General features: G+C 26.9%; 7 protein-coding genes across 7 annotated transcripts; 4 read left to right on the forward strand and 3 right to left on the reverse strand.

Annotated features, from left to right (window-relative positions):
• Positions 1 to 569: 569 nt before the first annotated feature.
• DICPUDRAFT_95030 (uncharacterized protein) lies at positions 570 to 2,611 on the forward strand (the record flags this gene model as incomplete). Its single annotated transcript, XM_003289940.1, has 3 exons — positions 570 to 813; positions 913 to 2,249; positions 2,330 to 2,611. The coding sequence occupies 3 exons, from the start codon at positions 570 to 572 to the stop codon at positions 2,465 to 2,467; spliced, it is 1,719 nt and encodes a 572-aa protein (XP_003289988.1). The 3' UTR covers positions 2,468 to 2,611.
• Positions 2,597 to 5,057, reverse strand: DICPUDRAFT_98546 (uncharacterized protein). Its single transcript, XM_003289952.1, has 3 exons — positions 4,789 to 5,057; positions 3,561 to 4,713; positions 2,597 to 3,483 (listed from the first exon to the last, which is right to left on the reverse strand). Exons 1-3 carry the CDS (start codon positions 4,875 to 4,877, stop codon positions 2,683 to 2,685), a joined length of 2,043 nt encoding a protein of 680 aa, XP_003290000.1. The 5' UTR covers positions 4,878 to 5,057; the 3' UTR covers positions 2,597 to 2,682.
• Positions 5,058 to 5,321: 264 nt separating this feature from the next.
• Positions 5,322 to 9,264, reverse strand: DICPUDRAFT_154468 (uncharacterized protein; the record flags this gene model as incomplete). The annotated part of the gene is made up of 2 exons (XM_003289953.1): positions 5,322 to 9,025; positions 9,105 to 9,264. The coding sequence occupies 2 exons, from the start codon at positions 9,262 to 9,264 to the stop codon at positions 5,322 to 5,324; spliced, it is 3,864 nt and encodes a 1,287-aa protein (XP_003290001.1).
• A 53-nt stretch (positions 9,265 to 9,317) lies between these two features.
• DICPUDRAFT_154469 (uncharacterized protein) lies at positions 9,318 to 10,429 on the forward strand (the record flags this gene model as incomplete). The annotated part of the gene is made up of 2 exons (XM_003289941.1): positions 9,318 to 9,334; positions 10,291 to 10,429. The coding sequence occupies 2 exons, from the start codon at positions 9,318 to 9,320 to the stop codon at positions 10,427 to 10,429; spliced, it is 156 nt and encodes a 51-aa protein (XP_003289989.1).
• A 236-nt stretch (positions 10,430 to 10,665) lies between these two features.
• Positions 10,666 to 12,389, forward strand: DICPUDRAFT_80748 (uncharacterized protein; the record flags this gene model as incomplete). The annotated part of the gene is made up of 2 exons (XM_003289942.1): positions 10,666 to 12,288; positions 12,363 to 12,389. 2 exons carry the CDS (start codon positions 10,666 to 10,668, stop codon positions 12,387 to 12,389), a joined length of 1,650 nt encoding a protein of 549 aa, XP_003289990.1.
• A 1,280-nt stretch (positions 12,390 to 13,669) lies between these two features.
• Positions 13,670 to 14,299, reverse strand: DICPUDRAFT_98548 (uncharacterized protein; the record flags this gene model as incomplete). Its single annotated transcript, XM_003289954.1, has 2 exons — positions 13,670 to 13,824; positions 13,892 to 14,299. 2 exons carry the CDS (start codon positions 14,297 to 14,299, stop codon positions 13,714 to 13,716), a joined length of 519 nt encoding a protein of 172 aa, XP_003290002.1. The 3' UTR covers positions 13,670 to 13,713.
• Positions 14,300 to 14,964: 665 nt separating this feature from the next.
• DICPUDRAFT_80750 (uncharacterized protein) lies at positions 14,965 to 18,797 on the forward strand (the record flags this gene model as incomplete). The annotated part of the gene is made up of 3 exons (XM_003289943.1): positions 14,965 to 15,905; positions 15,968 to 17,411; positions 17,985 to 18,797. 3 exons carry the CDS (start codon positions 14,965 to 14,967, stop codon positions 18,795 to 18,797), a joined length of 3,198 nt encoding a protein of 1,065 aa, XP_003289991.1.
• Positions 18,798 to 18,842: the final 45 nt, after the last annotated feature.

Consider the following 18,842-nt stretch of genomic DNA (forward strand, 5'->3'; position numbering starts at 1 on the left):
TTATATTTTTATTGTTGTGATTTCAATTTCTTTTTTTTTACCTAATTTTGTTTGATAACCTCTTTATTTATTTATTTTTTTTATCCCAAATTAAGATTTTTTTTTTTTTTTTAGTTTTTAAAATAATCCGTTTAAAGTGGGTGGAATTCAACAAAATAAATTACAATTTAAATTCTTTTAAAAATTTTTTTTATTTTTTTTTTTATCCTTATTTTATTTCCTTTATTTTATAATATTAAAAAATTAGTTTAAAAAATTAATAAATTGAATATAAATAAACAAATATTACGGAGTTAAACTTAACGGACTAATATTTTATTTTTTAAAATTTTTTTTTTTTTTTTTTTAATTTTTTTTAAATTTTTCCTTTTTTTTTTTTTTTTTTTTTTTTTTTTTTTTATTATTTTTTAATTTTCACCAATTTCATTTTTATATTATTTTTATTTATCCATAATATAATATTTGTTTTATTTATATTAAAGTTTAAATAAAATTATAGTTATTTTTAATATTTATAAATTTTTTTCATAAATATTTATATATATATTTATTATTTAAAATAAACTAAAATGGAAACAGAAAATAATTCAAATACAGTTGTTGAAGAAACAAAAACAACAGTTGAAGAATCACCAAAAGTAGAAGGGTCAAACAATTCTACTCAATCAACTAATGACGAAAATAATGAAACAACAGGCGAGGATGAAGATTCAATTAAAAAAGTTCAACGTAAGAATAATAGTGCAATGTTTGATGAAGAAGAAGAAGAAGAAGAAGAAATTTATAGTACTCAAAATCCACCAAAAATAAATAGTAAATTATCAGACGAAGAAGATAATAAAGAGGAGGAAGTTGCCACAAATAATGAAGAAAAATCAAATACCACAACTACTACCACCACAGAAAATGAAGGAGAGGAAGAATCAGCAGTTGAAAAGTCTTTAGATGAAGATGATAATGAAAATGAAAATGAAAACGAAAACGAAAATGATAATGAAAATGAAAATGAAAACGAAGAGGAGACAAATGATGAAGAAGGCGGCGAAAAGAAAGAAACCAAAGAAGAAAGAAAAGAAAGAAAGAAAAGAGAAAAATTAGCAAAAAAAGAGGCAAAAGCAGCAAAGAAAGCCGAAAAAAAAGCAAAGAAAGCAGCAAAGAAGGCCGAGGAAGGTGAAGGTAAAGATTTAGAGGAAACAGTTAAAAAGACCGATGGTGATTTAGATTTTGATGATGAAGAAGAAAATCAAGCAGTTGATGAAAATGATGAAGAAGGTGGCGAAAAGAAACATAAGAGACTTGGTAGAATGAAGAAATTAAAGAAATTAAATCAAGATGACAGCACAGATAACATTGAAGACGATGATATAGAAATGGGCGAAACAAAGAAAAAGAGAAAGAAAGACGATGATGAAGATTACAAAGATGAGGATGATGAAGAGCAACCAGCAGAAGATAATGGCGATGATGGTAATGGCGATGAAATGGAAGAAGAGGATGAGGATGGTTCACCAAAGAAGAAAAGCAAGAAAAGCAAAAAGGCCAAAAAAGCAAAAAAAGAAAAAGCACCAAAAGAACCAAAACCAAAAAAACAAAAGGCCGATGATGATTTTATCAAGAAACCTGCTCGTAGAAATGTTGATGTTAAAAGTTATTTAGATAAAGAATCTGGTTCAGTTGATAGACTCATTATTGATATGAAAGAAGCTTGTCAAAAGGATAAAGTTGCAAATAGAAGCAGACAACCAGCACTCAATAAAACCCAATTATTACAATCAATCGACAAATTATGTTCAAATAAATATTTACTCCCACTTCTCGTAGAAAAGGGAATCTATGAGGTTATTGGCGATTGGTTAAAACCATTACCAGATGGCAGTTTACCAAACCAAAGAGTAAAAGAAGTTTTATTAAAAGTTCTCCTCAACCTTCCAGTTGGTGAATTTGGTGGTCCAAATAAAGATCTTGATAAATCAATTTATAATATTCAACGTAATCCAAGCGAAACTGCCTCACTTAAGAAACTTGCATTCGATATTCACGATAAATGGCACAACCCAAATGTAAACTATAAAAATGATTATAATGCAGTTCATGTCGATTTAAGCTCAGTTCATAACCCAATGAAAAAGAATTCAGATGCACTTTTAACTAAAAACAATACTGATATCTATTTACCAGAACATATCAAACATGCCTCGGGTTGTCAAAAAGTTAAATTAGATTATGTAAACAGACCAGTTGGTATTGTTGTAAAGTATCAAATATAATATATCTATTTTTATATAACTAAATTTCGTATTTGTTTCTAATAATACTTTTGTAATTTTAGTCAAAACCAATCAACTCACCAGTTAGAACTATTAACAGAATTGATAAAGAAATAGAAAAGAAATTAAAGAAAACAGTACAAAGAGGAAGTGGTCGTGCTCAAGAGATATCAGTTGAAGGTAGAAAACTCATTTTGTAAAATTTAATATTCGTTTATAAAAAAAAAAAAATAGAAAAAATACAATGCACAATACTTTTGTCATATATTTATTTTTATGTTAAAATAAACTTTTTTTTTTTTAAAAAAATAAACTTTTGGTATTCATTCCATTTTAAATAATATAATATATATAAATTTTATTTTTAAAGTTTATGGTTTATTTACACAATTTATATTTTATATTTTAAATATATCTAATCATCATCACTAAGAATGATAATTTGATGGGAGGCTCCGTTATTGTTGTTGGTGCTGTTGTTGCTGTTGTTGTTGTTGTTTTTGTTTTTATGTGAATAACTTGGGGCTGATCTATAGTAATCGTCTCCAGAACTCGAATCATTATACATAAACCCAAATCCCCCACTCACAATTTCACCTTCGTCATCTTCATCCTCGTCTTCATCTTCATCTTCGTCTTCATCTTCGTCTTCATCTTCATCCTCGTTATAATATTCTTCATCTTCAGTTTCATATTCATTGTATCTATTATAAGGTCGAGCTCTATTTACTGCATTATTCATGAAATTTATATTATTAGTGTGATTTATGTTATTGACACGTATATTATTTGTATTATTTATATTTATATTATTATCATCATCATTTTCATTATTTACAATATTACTAATTGAGTTGTTTGTTAAAGTTGGTCTTTGTGCTGGTAAAGTTGGCACAGAACTACTTTCATCATCTGAATCTAATAAATCTACCACTACAATACTATTATTTGTTGAGTTTAAATTTGTTGATTTTTGATTAAGGTCATGATTATCATATTTTGAATCAACATCACTATCTTTATCGTTGCCTGAATCTATTTCATTTTTGTATTCCCAATGACCATCAGAAAATAATGTTATAATTTCACAATTAGATGGTGCTGAGGACATTAGTTTATAAAAGAAAAGATCAAATTGTAATTGGGATGGTGGTGATGGTACATGACATATTGGACAATTCCATAGTTGTTGCTGATTTGAATATTCAACAAAACTCTATAGAAATTAATTAATGTTAGTTAAATAATGATAATAATAAAAATATAAATAGTTTTATATAAAACACAACTTACTAATAAATCGAAACATTGATTATGTGTACATTTTTTTGATTTACCTGGATATTCTATTTTTTTAAAAGAGAGTGGACATCTTAGAGACAAATCAAAATTCAATTCTTCTAAGTCATCCTCACTTTTTTTTTGTTTTTTCTCGGCAGATTCCAAAGGTTCGGTTTCGGCTCTTTCTTTAATTTTATCACAGACATTTTTAGCTGAAATGCTCTTTAGTAATTGAACAACCAATATTCCAGAGGTGCCACGAAAATTTATATATATTTTATTTAATGATTTCTTAAGATAGGGAGTTATATCTATTGGTTTTTGAATAACAAAAGGTTGAGAGAAAATTCTAGTTCTAACTTTTTTAAATTGATCTTGAGGGATGGTTTTGTTATTGATATCTACATGTAATTCATTTTGGTATAGTACATCTTGACCAGTGTTTTTGTTGAATAAACGTACTTGAACACTATATTCGTTTTCACCTAAAGGTAAATTTTTTAATTTCTTTTGTTGAACCTCTTCAATAAGTTTCCAAGTTGAATCATCAAAGTCGAAATTTACTGAACAGTAGTCTTTATATTGGGAAACTGAAATCTTATCAATCTCTTCTAAAAATGGAGTTTGTCTGTCTTCGTATTCTGGATCATTTAGTGATAAATCTGGTTTTGGTAAGTGAACTTGAACTTCATTTAAATATCTCTTTAATGATGATAATGTGTCCTGGTAATTCAATGGTGGTAATTCTTTGATTAGATCCGCTGTATTTAGCAATGAGCTATTTAAAGCTGAAACCTGGGTTTGGTTTAGTTTGTATTGGTGGTGATGTTGATGATGAAGATTATGATGATGCTGTTGCTGTAACAGAAAGATCTGTTGTTCATCTATTAGTGGTTGGTATTTTAAATGTTGTTGTTGTTGTTGTTGTTGGAAAAAATGAATCCTATTTTGATTTACTGATGATTTGTGTGAGTTTGTTTTTGGTGGAAGAAAGGTAGAGGGGGTGTAAGGTGAGACACCTGAGAAAACTAAATCTCTTAAGACTATTATTAATTCTGGTTTATTTAGAAATGTTTTAAAATTTTGAGTTGGTCTATATACTTTTAATATTTTTAATATACCCTTGATTTCATCCAGTTTTAAAGACTTTATCTCCAAAATTTTCCTAAATATTATAAAAAACAAAGAGTTAGTTTAAGATTTAAAAACAAATCGTAAATCCTTTATATTTATTTTTTACTTTTCAAAGATTGATTCAAATTGATTTATGCTTATAACCCGAGTAGTAATTTCTCTTTTTTCTTCGCTTGTTATATTGCTGCCTGTCATTTTATTATTATTTTATACAAAATATAAATATATATTATAATGACTATAAATATTATATGAACATAAAAAGTGATATATAATTTATTTAAATAAAAAAATTATACAAAAAAATAAAATTTAAATTAATGAATGGTTATATAATTAATTAAAGAATAGAATATGGCAATGTAGTATTGTTATAAAAAAGTATTAACACTATAGTGTATAACATTAGAAAAATTAAAAAAATTTTTTTTAAAAATAAAAATAAATTTTTTAAAAATTAAAAAAAATAAAAAAAAATAAAATTTTTTTTTTTTTTTTTTTTCTAAGTAGTTTTATCTTTATTTAAATTAAAAACTTAATAATTTTTATGTGTGTTAATTTTAGAACATATATTTATTGACTTTAAATTTTAATTTTTTTAATTTTTTTTTTTTTTTTTTTTTTTTTTTTTTTTTTTTTTTAGTTTATCATTATTGTTAGTGAATGGGTCGAGGGTATAATTTGTTTGGTTTTAAATAGTTCGCAAGTAACAATAAATTTAAAGGATTCTCTTTCGAAAAATATAACATCCAATTTGTGATTGTAGGTAGAATTAGGTTGGAGCTCCGATATTGGAGTGGTGAGTGAGCCTACATAACCTAATTTCTTGGAGAGGTCATTTAGGGATTGTAACTTGTTTGGTAATTGTTGATCTATGGTTGGTTGGATATGTAATACTAAGCCATTAATTACTTGGTTGGTTAAATTCTTTACAGAAACTTCTATTGAGGTGAATTCGCCAAGTTGAACATTTTTTAATAATTGATTATCTTTGAATTCAATAAGCACAGAGTCATTATTTAATTTTTGAAGTCTTTTTGGTGTGAGTTTGATATTGTTTAACAATATTATACCCTTAGTGTTATCTGAAGAAGTCCAATTTAATCTGATGTTTTGAATAAAGAGATCTTTATAATATTGGATTAAACGGTTCATATACTCTTCATATTCAGTTAACTTTTTCTTTGGTTTGATGTATTGACCTCTAGCTTGTCTTAGCATTGGTAATGATTCTGGTAATGCTTCTCTTTTCATTGGTACTACAATGGTAATGATTGAATTTGGTGATAGAATAAATTTGCATTCTGACATTGACTTTTCAAATAATACTTTTTGATGATTGTCCACATTGTTTAATTGTGATGATATTGTGAATGTGTGTGTTGATGTGCAGTTTTCAATATCGAATAATAATAGGCAATAGTCGTTGTATATATTCTCTGGAATTTCTAAATATCCACTACTATTAATAGATAGATTTGATAGCGATGATGATAATGATGTTGAACCTTCTTGTTGTTGAGTTGGCTTCTCTAATAAATATGGCGATAGTGATTTAATAGTTTTGGAGCTTGCATATACAATATCAAAACTATGGAGTTTTGGACCATGTGTTATGAACATTTGTAAGGGTATTGATATTTTACGTTGATAATTTACTATAGAGTTTGCATTGTTATTTACTGACAATGCTGTGGTGGTACTATTATCTTCGATTGAGGGTATTGATACCGATATCGAGTTTGTTTGGTTACCATTATTACTATAATAATTAATTACAAATTGATTACCTATTAAAAATGGTTTTGTAAAGATTTCGATCGGTAAATTAAAAGATTTTCCAGGTAACAATGGTAAATTTGATTGAATTATATTACTATTCCATGAATATGAGATTGATTCGTCGTCTTGATCTGTTAAATAGGCTTCATTTTGGGATAGTACCTTTTTCTTTAATGTTTTATCAAATTCATTTAAGGTGATTATAATTGATTCGATTGGTACACAACCAATATTTTCAAATTTGAAATTAAATGTACATGATTCACCTGCAAATAAATTTAATGTATTACCCATAGTTGGAACGTAGACATTAAGTAATGGTAAACGTGGAACCACCTTGATCTTGTTTATAACGGTTTCATCTGGTTCTACTGGTACTTCCCATGCTTCTACCTTGTATGCATCTTTACGTACTAGATCATAGTATTCATTTAATGAAATGGCACGACCTTGTGGATTAATTGGATATTCGCTTAATAAGTTGTAGGATCTAATAAAAACACCTTTGATAATTAATGGACCAGCACATAATGCACGTCCGCTAATAACTATATCCATACTCTCGGTTAACGAAAGAATTTTAAAAGAGAGTGGATAAGATTCAAATGGTACACCTGCAGTACTGAGTGTGAGTGATTGAATAAAGATATCGAATGAAAATGGATTGGATAGGGTCACCAAAACAGAACACTCCTCTTGCTCGGTCCAAATAATTTTCTTTATTGATTGTTCGGTCTTTTCGTATGGAGAGTAGATAAAGAACTTATCACGAGCACTTGTTGAGTTTGATGATGTGTTTGGACGAACAATTGGTTCTAAATGTTCAGGTAAAGACATTGGAATAACTTTAGTAATAAATGGTAGGCCTAATGAATTCATATGGACATTTGTATTGATTGAAAGTGGCAGGGCTTTACTGTGATGGCTAAGGTCAACTTGAAATTCATGTTGTTTAGTCTGTGCAATTTGTTTATACTGGGTTCTTAATAAATAAATAATATATTTGCAAATATTCAAAGAGTCATTAAGATTACTGCTTACAGAGATAAGGTTGTATATAATATATCTTTGAATGGTGGTCCAGCCATATTTTGGTTTTCTAATTGAAAGGTCTGGTATATTGGTGTTGAATTTAATAAGTGGTTTAGATGATGATCCCTGTTGCTGCTGTTGTTGTTGATTCGATGGATAGAATTGATTGTTTTGTGGTTGAAATTGTTGACCTGATGGTGAGCTTTTATTTGAGCTGCTGCCACTTCTTGTGACACTATTCGATTTTTTTATTTGATTTAATGTAAAGCTTAAGGTTTTGTTTGTATTTTCGTCCAAAAAAGTTGATGGTGAGTTTGCAAATAAATCATCTAATTGATAATACTTTGAGGCTATAAGAAGTAGATTGCTTATTTTTTCCCAGTTTTCAGGTTTCGTGGTGAAGAGAAAGGCAGCTTCACGTAAATAGAATGCAAACTTTCTTTTGAAACCCATACTATAGTACAATAGACCAATTGAGCAGGCAAGAGGAATTCTATCGTGGAAAGTTAGTTCCCAAGATATATCGTTGGCATTGGTTAAAAGCTCGGATGCTTCAATCTTTCTATCCATGGATATATGATAGTTTGCAAATTTTAAAATAACATCGATTTCAAATCGTACGGTTTTTCTCTTATTGTAACTTTGGATAGCTTCATTGGCTAAATCTTTAATTAATGTATCATCACCTTGAATCTGTATATCTGTTGCGCTCATACTATTTGGACCACTACCAACGCCACTATAACCAGGCCCACCTGGTGTGAATGTAATATTTGGACTTAATGGTTTTGTTGAGTGATTTTGTTGATTGTATTCTTGATTTCTTTTTAATAATACAGCTGAAATATAACCTTCGCATGAACCGCCCAACCATTCTAAATCACTGTTGTTTCTGCAAGACTCTAGAGATTGGTCATAGTATTTGAATGCATCCAATGGAGAGCCCGCTAGTAAACAATAATCACCTTTACATTTATTTAGTCTACCAGCTTTTCTCTTTTTAGCCCTGTTAATTTCATCCCATAGTTTTACAGAGTCTAGCGGTGTTGTAATTAATGAGTTGTTTGTACTAGTAGTTGAACTACCACTAGCAGTATTAATTGATAAACCAATACCACTTGTATTACCACTACTTGCATCTGATTCGCTAACTACTTTTTCAAAATGTTTTAATATCATGTGACTAAAGTCTATGAGTAGAGTTGTCAAGTAGAATATTAAATGTTTACGATCACTGTTATTTGGGATCATAATTAAATTTGCGCCTAAACCTAAATCTTGTTGATCGTCCATTGGGTCAAATGCACAACATAACGATGAAACACATGATGGATATTGATTAACTGCCTGTTCGAATAACTTTTTAGTTACCATCAAGTCTTTGCTCTTTTTACAATCCACAACACCTATAACACCAAATACTTTTTTATAAGTTTGAAACTCTTCATATTCTGATCTTTGATAGGATGATGCATCTACAAAATTTAATAACATACTTCCATCAACCCATGAAATTTTTTCAAATGGTGCTAAAAATATTATTAGTTATGTTAGTATAAATAAAATATATATATAACTATATATATTTATAAATGCAAATATACTTACTTGATTCATTTTGACTTCTAGTTATACTACTTAGTTCTATAATATTAATTGTTTTGATTAAACTTGTATATTCTTTATATTTTTCTGGTGATATGTCGCCAATTGGTAGAATTATAACTTTAATAGATCGATTTTCTGTAAAAGTTAAATTCATCTCCATTTTTTATTCTATATTATTCTGTATTACTATTTATTGTTATTTATACATAAGAAATGATCTGTGTATCTGTGTAATTTTCAAAAAAAATTTAAAATTAATTAAAAAAAAATATAAAAAAAATAAAAAAAATTTTAAAAATTAAAAAAAAAAAAAATATTTTAAAATATTTTTTTTTTAAAATAACAAATAAAATAATTATTTATATAACTTAATAACCAAAATAATTAAATCAAATAAATAACTTTTCTTCTTTTAAAAATTTTATTTGTTTAAAATTGGTTTTATTTTTTCTATTTTTTCCATTTTTTTCTATTTTTTCTTTTTTTAAGTTATTATAAGTGTGTTTGGTGTGAATATCGCGATGGAGGGAACATATTTAGAATTATTTTTTTACACACATTATTGGTTTTTATAAAGACAAATATTATAATTTTTAATTTAAAATTTTAAACAAAAAATAATTTAATAAAAAAAAATAATTTTCAAATACACATTAAAAAAAATGCTTTAAAAAAAAAGAAATTTCAAAATAATAATTATTTTTTTCATTTATGCTTTGTAGACTTAGAAAATATATTAAGAAATGTAACTAAAACTACACATATAGACAAATTATATTTTTTAATTTTATTAATTTTTTTTTATAGTATTTAAACAAGACAGTTATTTAAGGAACACCTGCTGCGACTCTCAATTACTAGATACACTAAATAGAAGTGATAATCACTCTTTTTTAGCTTTTTATAACCATGATGACTTTTAAAATTGTAATTTTAATAAAATCAGGTTCGATAAAAATAATTTGAAATAAAATTTAAAATTTTTTTTAAATTATATTTTTTTTTTAATAATCAAAAAAAATAAAAATTATAATGGTAATATAATTTATTATTATAACTTTAATAGTAGTGAGGAATCTTTCCATGTAATATATAAATTGCTTTTTATTATAATAATCAACCATACTTTTTCCATATACATTTAACCCACTATTTAACTTTTAAAATTTTTTTTTTTTTAACAGAGGCCCTTTCAATTAAAATTCCATTCTTTTTCAGTTAACCATCATATTCAATTAATAAAATTACCAACTGAAGATGATTATAATGCCTCTATAATTACAATATTACGTTGTTCAGCTGAAACTTTTTTAAAAATTTTTTAAAACACTGTTTAACTTTTTTAAAAATTTTTTTCATTATTAAAAAATTTTTTTTTTTTTTTTTCTTTAATATTTTATTCACATACAAATAATCATATACTCATATACTTTTATTTTTTTATTATAATATTTCCCAAATTTTATAATTTTTAATAATTGCAATAATAATTTTTTATAAAATAATTTACAACTCCACGTCAAATCACATTTGACATATCTTTATTAATTACCATTTAAAAATGAATAATTTAATAATTGTTTTTTTATTTGCCATTATTACTTTTTCATTAGTATATTTAATAAATAAATATTTTGCTTACAATAACAATAATAATAACAATAATAATAATAATAGCAATAACAATAATAATAATAACAATAATAACAATAATAGCAATAATAATAATAATAATAATAATAGTAGCATTACCAACACAAATCATTATACCCCAATCATTAATAGCAGCCTCACCAACACACAACCTTCTATTCCAATAAAGAACAACAATATTACCTACTCACAACATTCTGCCCCAATCAACAATAATAATAATAATAACAACAATAATAATAATAGCAATAACAATAATAGCAACTTCACCAACCCACATCATTATACCCCAATCATTAATGGCAGCTTCACCAACACACAACATTCTTCCCCAATCAACAATAATAATAAAAATAACAATAACAATAACAATTACAATAATAGCATAATTAATAGCAACTTCACCGGTACTCAACATTCAACCCCAATCAATAATGGAAACATCACCGGTTCACAACATTCAACCCCAATCAATAATAGCAACTTCACCGGTACACAACATTCAACCCCAATCAACAATGGCAACATCACCGGTACACAACATTCTACCCCAATCAACAAAAGCAACATCACCTACACTCAAAACTCTGCCCCAATTGACAATGATTCAACTCCAAATGATTGCCACCAATACCCACAACAAAACCCACAAGACTCAACATCAAGCAATCAACCACCACAACACCAATTTAACAGCCCAAGTGTCTCATTAGTCAATAGCCCACAATCTCAAGATTATTCAAATTCTTCTCAACAACGTAATATCCCAAAACCACAAAGACATTCATCTGTTCCATCCGCATTTGCATCAACTGGAAATCACACAATCAAGAAGAGATCATTGGAATATGATAATGAAATTATTAAGTGTGATAAACTATTTACCAAAAAACAAAAACTCGAAGATGAAGAGAGTTTAAGAAGGGATAAGCAAATTGCCGAAATGGAAAGATTAAATAAAGAAAGAGAAGAAAGGGCTAAATTTGAAAGACTCAAAGAGATTGAAAGAGTCCAAAAAGAATATAGAGAAAGGGAAGAGTTAGAAAGAATCGAAATACTAGAAAGAGAAAGACAAATAAAAGAAGCTCTAGAAAGAAGAAAATTGGAAATAATTCAAAGAGAAAGAGAATATATGGAAAAACAAGAAAGAGATAGATTACAAAGAATCCAAAGAGACAGAGTAAGAGCAGAAAGAATAAGAGCAACAGAGCAAAGAGAAAGAGAGAGACAAAGAGAAGATAGAGAAAGACAAGAAAGGGAAAGAGCTCAAAGGGAAAACCAAGAAATGGAAAGAGCTCAAAGGGAAAGAGAAGAAAATGAGAGGGAAGAAAGAGAAAGATTAGAAAGAGATAATTTGGAAGGTGAACGTTTAGAAACCAATGAAAAATGTACCATTTGTCTTAATTTTATAAATATTAATGAAATGGCTACAATTGATTGCCTCCATAAATTTTGCTACGGATGTATTCAACAATGGTCTAATCGTATCAATACCTGCCCAAACTGTAGAGAAGAGTTTCATGACATCATCGTAAGTAATTTACACATTCATATCTATACTTAATAAAAATATATATTAATTAATTTCATTAATAATTTATTCAGAGAGTAACTAATGCTGCAAACTTATAAGTCCACGAATTAGGCATCACATTAGTTCAACTATACAGAAACAATTATAGATGTTCAAAGTCAATTTTATAACAAAAAAACTCTTAAGGTAACTATAATTAAAATATTTAAAATAAAAATAATTATTTAAAAATATGGTTCTTGTTCTTTCTTCCTCCGTATCAACACATTTATGTCACAATTCAAACTTTGGGTTCACGTTTATTCTTTCTTTTCCGGTATCAACAGTTATAAGTCACAAATTAATACTTTCTCTTTCGGCACATCACACTTAAGTAACAAATCAAACATTGGGTTCTTGTTTATTCTCTTTCGGTACATCAAATTTAAGTAACAAATCAAACATTGGGTTCTTGTTTATTCTCTCTTTTTCAGTATCAACAAATCATACATTGGGGTTCTTTCTTTCTTTTTCGGTACAAAACTTTTAAGTCACACATCAAATATTGGGGTTTTTATTCTTTCTTATTCAGGCAACGCATAAAACACACAAATCAAATATTGGGGTTTTTATTCTTTCTTATTCAGTGTCAACACATTTAAGGCACAAATCAAATATTGGGGTTTTAATTCTTTCTTATTCAGTGTCAACACTTTTAAGTGACACATCAAATATTGGGGTTTTTATTCTTTCCTATTCAGTGTCAACACATTTAAGGCACAAATCAAACATTGGGGTTTTGCTTATCCATCTACTATTCAAACACCTACTCCCACGCCAATAGAGGCAATCAAAATGTTTCATTAGAAAAAATCTTACTATTTATATAAATAAATATACATATAAACAAAATAGATATAACTAAACAATTTACTTTTTATAAAAAATTAAAAAAACAAATTAAAATTCAGTATCTTTTTGAAAAAAAGTTTTTTTCATAATTATTATAAAAGTTATTTATAATATTTAATAAATATTTAATCTTTATTTTTTATTAATTAATGTTTAATCTAAAATTATAAAACTAACTCTTTATGAAATATAAAAATTAACGATTTGATTGTTTAATGAATAGGTGATTGTAATTTTTCGATATTTTGATGATATCAAATGAACTTAATGATAATCTTTTAAGGTTGTTGGGGATACAATCTGTTGAAATAGGTTTGTTATATTCGCCTAGATTTAATATGCTGCCCTGGTAAATGATCTCTAAATAGGATTTTCGATGATAATATTCTAATTTGGAATTCGTTTATTCCATATTAAAAATAGTATTATTGTTGTTCATTAAAATAAAAATATATAAAAAAATAAAATAAAAATTCTATAAAACTTTGTATTAAATAAAACTATAATAATATCTGAAGTTTTTTTTTATGTCTAAACTTTATTTAAATATTTTGATAACTTTTCATTATTTTCATTTAATATTTTCTTTTTTCTTTGGTTTATAAAATAAATTGAGAATACAAATACAACTAAAATCCCAACCTAAAATAATATGATAATTAGTATATTGTTTGTATATAATTTTAAATGAAAATAATGATGCACTTACTTCAAAATATAAAATATCAAAAGCTAAGGTTTTTTGTTGATTTGTTTTATCGCTAAGTTGGTTATTATTGGCTCTGTTTGATTCTAATTCACTATTTCTTTTGCTGTTTAGTAATTTGGTTTCTTTTTTTATTTTACTATTGCTTTGGTATTCATCCACCTCGATTAATAGCTCTTCAGATATTTGATTATCATTACTACCAGCACCAGAGTTGCTTATGATTAGTTGTTGCTGTTTCTGTTGTTGTATTTTAGGTTCTTCTATATTACCATTTATATCTTTATTTATTTTATTGGTTTTAAGATTCTCTATATTATTGATATTGTTTAAATTTGTTTCTGCAAAAACATTTTGTATAGCTAAACTTATTATTAAAAATATTAAGAAATACTTTATTCTACTTTTCATTATTATTATTATTATATTATTTATTGTATATATTATTTGAAAAAAAAAAAAAAAAAAAGATAACACAATATTAATAATTTATATGTAAATATATGTGTTGTTAATTTAAAAATATAAAATGTGTTTTAAAAAAAAAATTTATGATATTAATATTTATTTGTATTGGTACAGTATATAACAAGTTTATTTTTTTTTTGTCTTTCTAACCACAAAAAAAATAAAATATTTTATTTTATTTTTAAAAAAATTTTTATTTTTATTTTTATTTTTTTTTATTTTTTTTTTTATTTTTAATTATTTTTTAATTTTATTTTTTTTTTTAATTTTCAACTTTTAATTCAAATTACAGTTTAATTTAATTTAAAACTAAATTTGGAATTATGATAATTAATTTGAATTTAAGCGAATATTAATTTAGGTTTATTAATAAGTGTTGGTATTTGTGTTATTATAATAATATCAAAATGCAAAGATATTGCCAATAATTGATAATTTTTTTTGAATTTAAAATTTTTTTAATTTTTTAATATTTTTTTCCCATCTTTTTTAATATTTTCCTTTTTTCTTTTTTTTTTTTTTTTTTTTTTTTTTTTTTTTCATCTAAAAAAAAAAATTGAAAATAATAATTTTTTTTTGTATAATATAATAATAAATAAATAAATAAAATGGGAATTCCATTATTTTTCAGATGGTTAGTTGAAAACTATCCAAAAGTATTAGCAAATGGATATATCGATAAGATTCAATTCGATAACTTATATATCGATATGAATGGTGTTATTCATAATTCTATCAAGGTAGATAAAAGAGGGAAATATGGTTTAATTTACAAAGACGATATTAAAGATGAAGATATCAAGCAGAGTGTTTATTGGAGACTAGATCAAATGATACTCAGTGTTAACCCAAGCAAATTATTGTATATTGGTATTGATGGCGTACCACCAAGAGCTAAAGCAGTTGAACAAAGAAGAAGACGTTTTAAATCAGTTAAAGAATCAAAAGCAAATATTTTGACCGAATTAAAAAAATCAAAACCATATGTTAGCGATGAAGAGCTCTCTGAAATTCAATCTAAAGTTTTTGATTCAAATTCCATATCACCAGCCACCGAGTTTATTGAAAAGATAAATCAATGGATCAAAGAATATTGCGAAAAGTTATCAACTGAAAGACCATCTTTAACAATTGTATTATCAGACTCAACTGTACCAGGTGAAGGTGAACATAAAATTATGGATTATATAAGATCAAATCATTCAAAACTAATTGCTACTGGCGAAAAGCAATTGACCCATTGTTTCTATGGTATGGATGCTGATTTAATTTTCTTGGGTTTAGAAACACATTTACCAAATTTCTATATTCTCAGAGACTCATTACATCTATTGGAATGTAAAACTTGCGACTCAAAAGATCATTTATCGTATGAATGTAAATCTGCCTATGCTATCAAAAAATCATTAATTAAAAAGTCAACAGTGGTTGTATTAAAGCAGGTTCCAACATCATGCAGCGAACAAGATATCCGAAACTTATTCTCCTTTTATGGTAATATTAAAAAATTCGAAGCTAAAAGATCAAATACAAAGACTCCATCATTACAGTAAGCATTATAATTACCACTAGATTTATCTCAGAGTTTTAAATATTAATACCTTTATGCAGAGTTATTTTAGAGTTTGAAAATGAAGAAACTGTAAATTTAATTTCAAAAACAGGTTTAGCATTTATAGTTAATAATAGAAAAGTACCCGTTGTAGTTGAATTTTTAGATAATCCATTTAGAAGCACCGATGACGAAGTTGTTGGGGGATTAAGTGGCACCAAAAATGAAGATGGTGATGACAATGAAACCACTGATAAAAAAGAATCAAACAATGACGAAGACAATCAAGATAATAACACAGTTGTTGATGAAAATGTACCAGAAAATACAGTCTATATTGGTGGATTGGATTTATTAATATCGAAATTCGACATCAAAACATTCTTTGAACAATTTGGTCCAATCGAAACTTTTACTTTAGCCAAATCACCAAGATTCCAAAAACAACAATATTGTATGGTTAAATATAAAACTCAAGAATCTGCTAGATTGGCTTTTAAAAGTTCAGGTATTGAATTTTTTGGTACAGTATTAAATATAAAGAAAGTTGCATCAAAAACCACAACAGCCACTACCGCATCAACTACCAATTCCACACCAGTTACTAAGGCCACTAATACTGAAGGAGACGCTGCTCTACCAACAAATACTACCCCAACCCCAACTCCAACTCCAACCTCTACCCCAACCCCTATCAAAAAAGATGATGCCAAAAAATTAGAAGCTAAGGAATTAAAAAGAATAGAAAATGAAACTAAAACTGAACAATTTTTGAAACAATTAGATGAAGGAACACCAAAAGAAGTTTCATCATTTTATCTTAGTATTTCTGGATGGGATATCGATAGGGCCTATGAAAACTATATCAAATTTGGTAAAGCTACATTAAAGTGCCCACCAACTAAAGGTTTTGTAGGTAATGCTTTCGATTTTGTAAATCTCGATTCATTTAGACTTTACCTTGAGTATTATTTACTGGAAAATATAGATCAAGAACGACGAGAAAAAGTAGATTTTAACCGATGTATCAATGATATAACCCTTCTTTGTACTTTACTTGGTAACGATTTTGTACCACACTTACCATCTTTCCTTATTTCGTTTGGTTCACTCGAATTAACACTATGCTGGTACAAAGACTGGATTCAAAAATCAATAGAAACAATTACCAAAGATAATTCTCAAAGTTTACACTATGTTACAAATCAAGAGGCTACAAAAATTGTATTCGAAAACATTATTCCATTGTTTGAATCTTTAACTAAATGGGAATCTTATCAATATCCAGCGTTTTTAAAGAAACAAATTATTAAAAATAATAGAAAAGAAATGTATAAGCAATCATCTTCAGCACCACCAACACCATCCCAATCAACATCAATATCAACTCCATCCGCCCCATCAACACCATCAACCAATATTCATACATTAAAAGAATTAAATGGTCCAAACAATAAACCATTACCACCTCCACCAACACCAAACAATCAAACAGAGGAAGATGTTGAATATAATGATTTAACATATTATCGTGTTAAATTTGAAATGATGGAAAAAAGTGATGAGGAAGTAAAGAAATTAGTTGAAGAGATGTGTTATCAATATGTTTTAGCCCTTCATTGGATCTTGGCCTATTATACCCAAGGATGTCCTTCCTGGACCTGGTTTTACCCTTACCATTATGCCCCATTAGCCAAAGATCTTTTAGAGTATATAAAAAGAATATCAAATGAACCAAATTGTTATGAACAATTTAAATTCAAATTAAATGAACCAATGCAACCATTAATTCATCTTACAAGTATCTTACCAAGAAACAGTAGTCAATTTTTACCAGCACCACTTAAAGATTTAATGTATTCGCCATCACCAGTATCATATCTATATAACGAAGATTGCAAGATTGATATGAACGGTGAGTTTGCTTTATGGAAGGGTATTCTCTTATTACCATTCATGGAGTATTCACAACTTTTCGATTTAGCATTACCAATAGTTCAGGATCAACTCAGCGATGAAGAAAAGAAAAGAAACTTATTTGGTAAAAATTTCAAAATTCATAATGGTCAAGTAGAGTTATTAGAATCAAATAAATTAAAAGCTTCAAAAGAAATTGAAATCAAATTACACGAAGTTGAAAAGCCAATCGAAGACTTTAACAATGCAGTATTATTAGCCGATAATATGACAATTGCTGATTTAAGATACCCAACTCGTAGACTTTCCACACTCTCACCATATGATTCTGATGACTATGATTCATTCCAAGCCATTCCAACCACCCAAGCACCAAGTTTAAATCGTATAGAGGCTCCTAAACTTTCCGAAAATCAAATAAAATTCTTGGATTGGAGAAAGAATGTAACTGGCATCAACAAGTCCATGGAAATTTTAGAAACTATCGATTTTAATAAATGCTATTGTGTAAATATCGACAAAAAATCAATATCAGCTACAACTCCTTCAAACTCAATTGTATCCTATCTAGGTAGACTATTAAATAATGAAGCACCACCAAGTGACACCGATATATCAATTAAATCAATTGACGATTCACAGATGATTATAAATATTGGTTTCACAAAACCTGTCAAACTAAACACAATCCATTTCGTCTCTGAAGATCCATCCTCTAGCAGCAGTGTACCAAATGTCATAAAAATCTATATTAACCAGCCAAATTCGATTGATTTTTCAAATGTTGACTCAATTAAAGAAACAACCTGTTTAAATTTCGAATCACCTGATCAATTAAAATTATGTTCAAAACCATACACATTCAATCCAAATCTTTATAAATCAGTTTTGGATTTAACAATTTTAATCGAGTCTAATTTTTCAAATAACAAAAATCAAATCTCATCATTAAAAAAAATAATATTATCATAAATAAACAAATTTTGCTGTATATAGTAAATTAAAAAAATAATTTTT

Source organism: Dictyostelium purpureum, assembly GCF_000190715.1.
Source record: "Dictyostelium purpureum unplaced genomic scaffold DICPUscaffold_201, whole genome shotgun sequence".
In the NCBI taxonomy this organism is placed as follows: domain Eukaryota; phylum Evosea; class Eumycetozoa; order Dictyosteliales; family Dictyosteliaceae; genus Dictyostelium; species Dictyostelium purpureum.

Bases quoted from the DNA above. Each gene is read 5' to 3' on its own strand.
- DICPUDRAFT_98546 (XM_003289952.1), bottom strand. From the start codon at position 4,877: ATGACAGGCAGCAATATAACAAGCGAAGAAAAAAGAGAAATTACTACT. The intron at 4,714-4,788 runs GTAAAAAATAAA...TATAATATTTAG, and splicing joins TTTGAATCAATCTTTGAAAA to GAAAATTTTGGAGATAAAGT. The intron at 3,484-3,560 runs GTAAGTTGTGTT...TAATTTCTATAG, and splicing joins ATCAATGTTTCGATTTATTA to AGTTTTGTTGAATATTCAAA.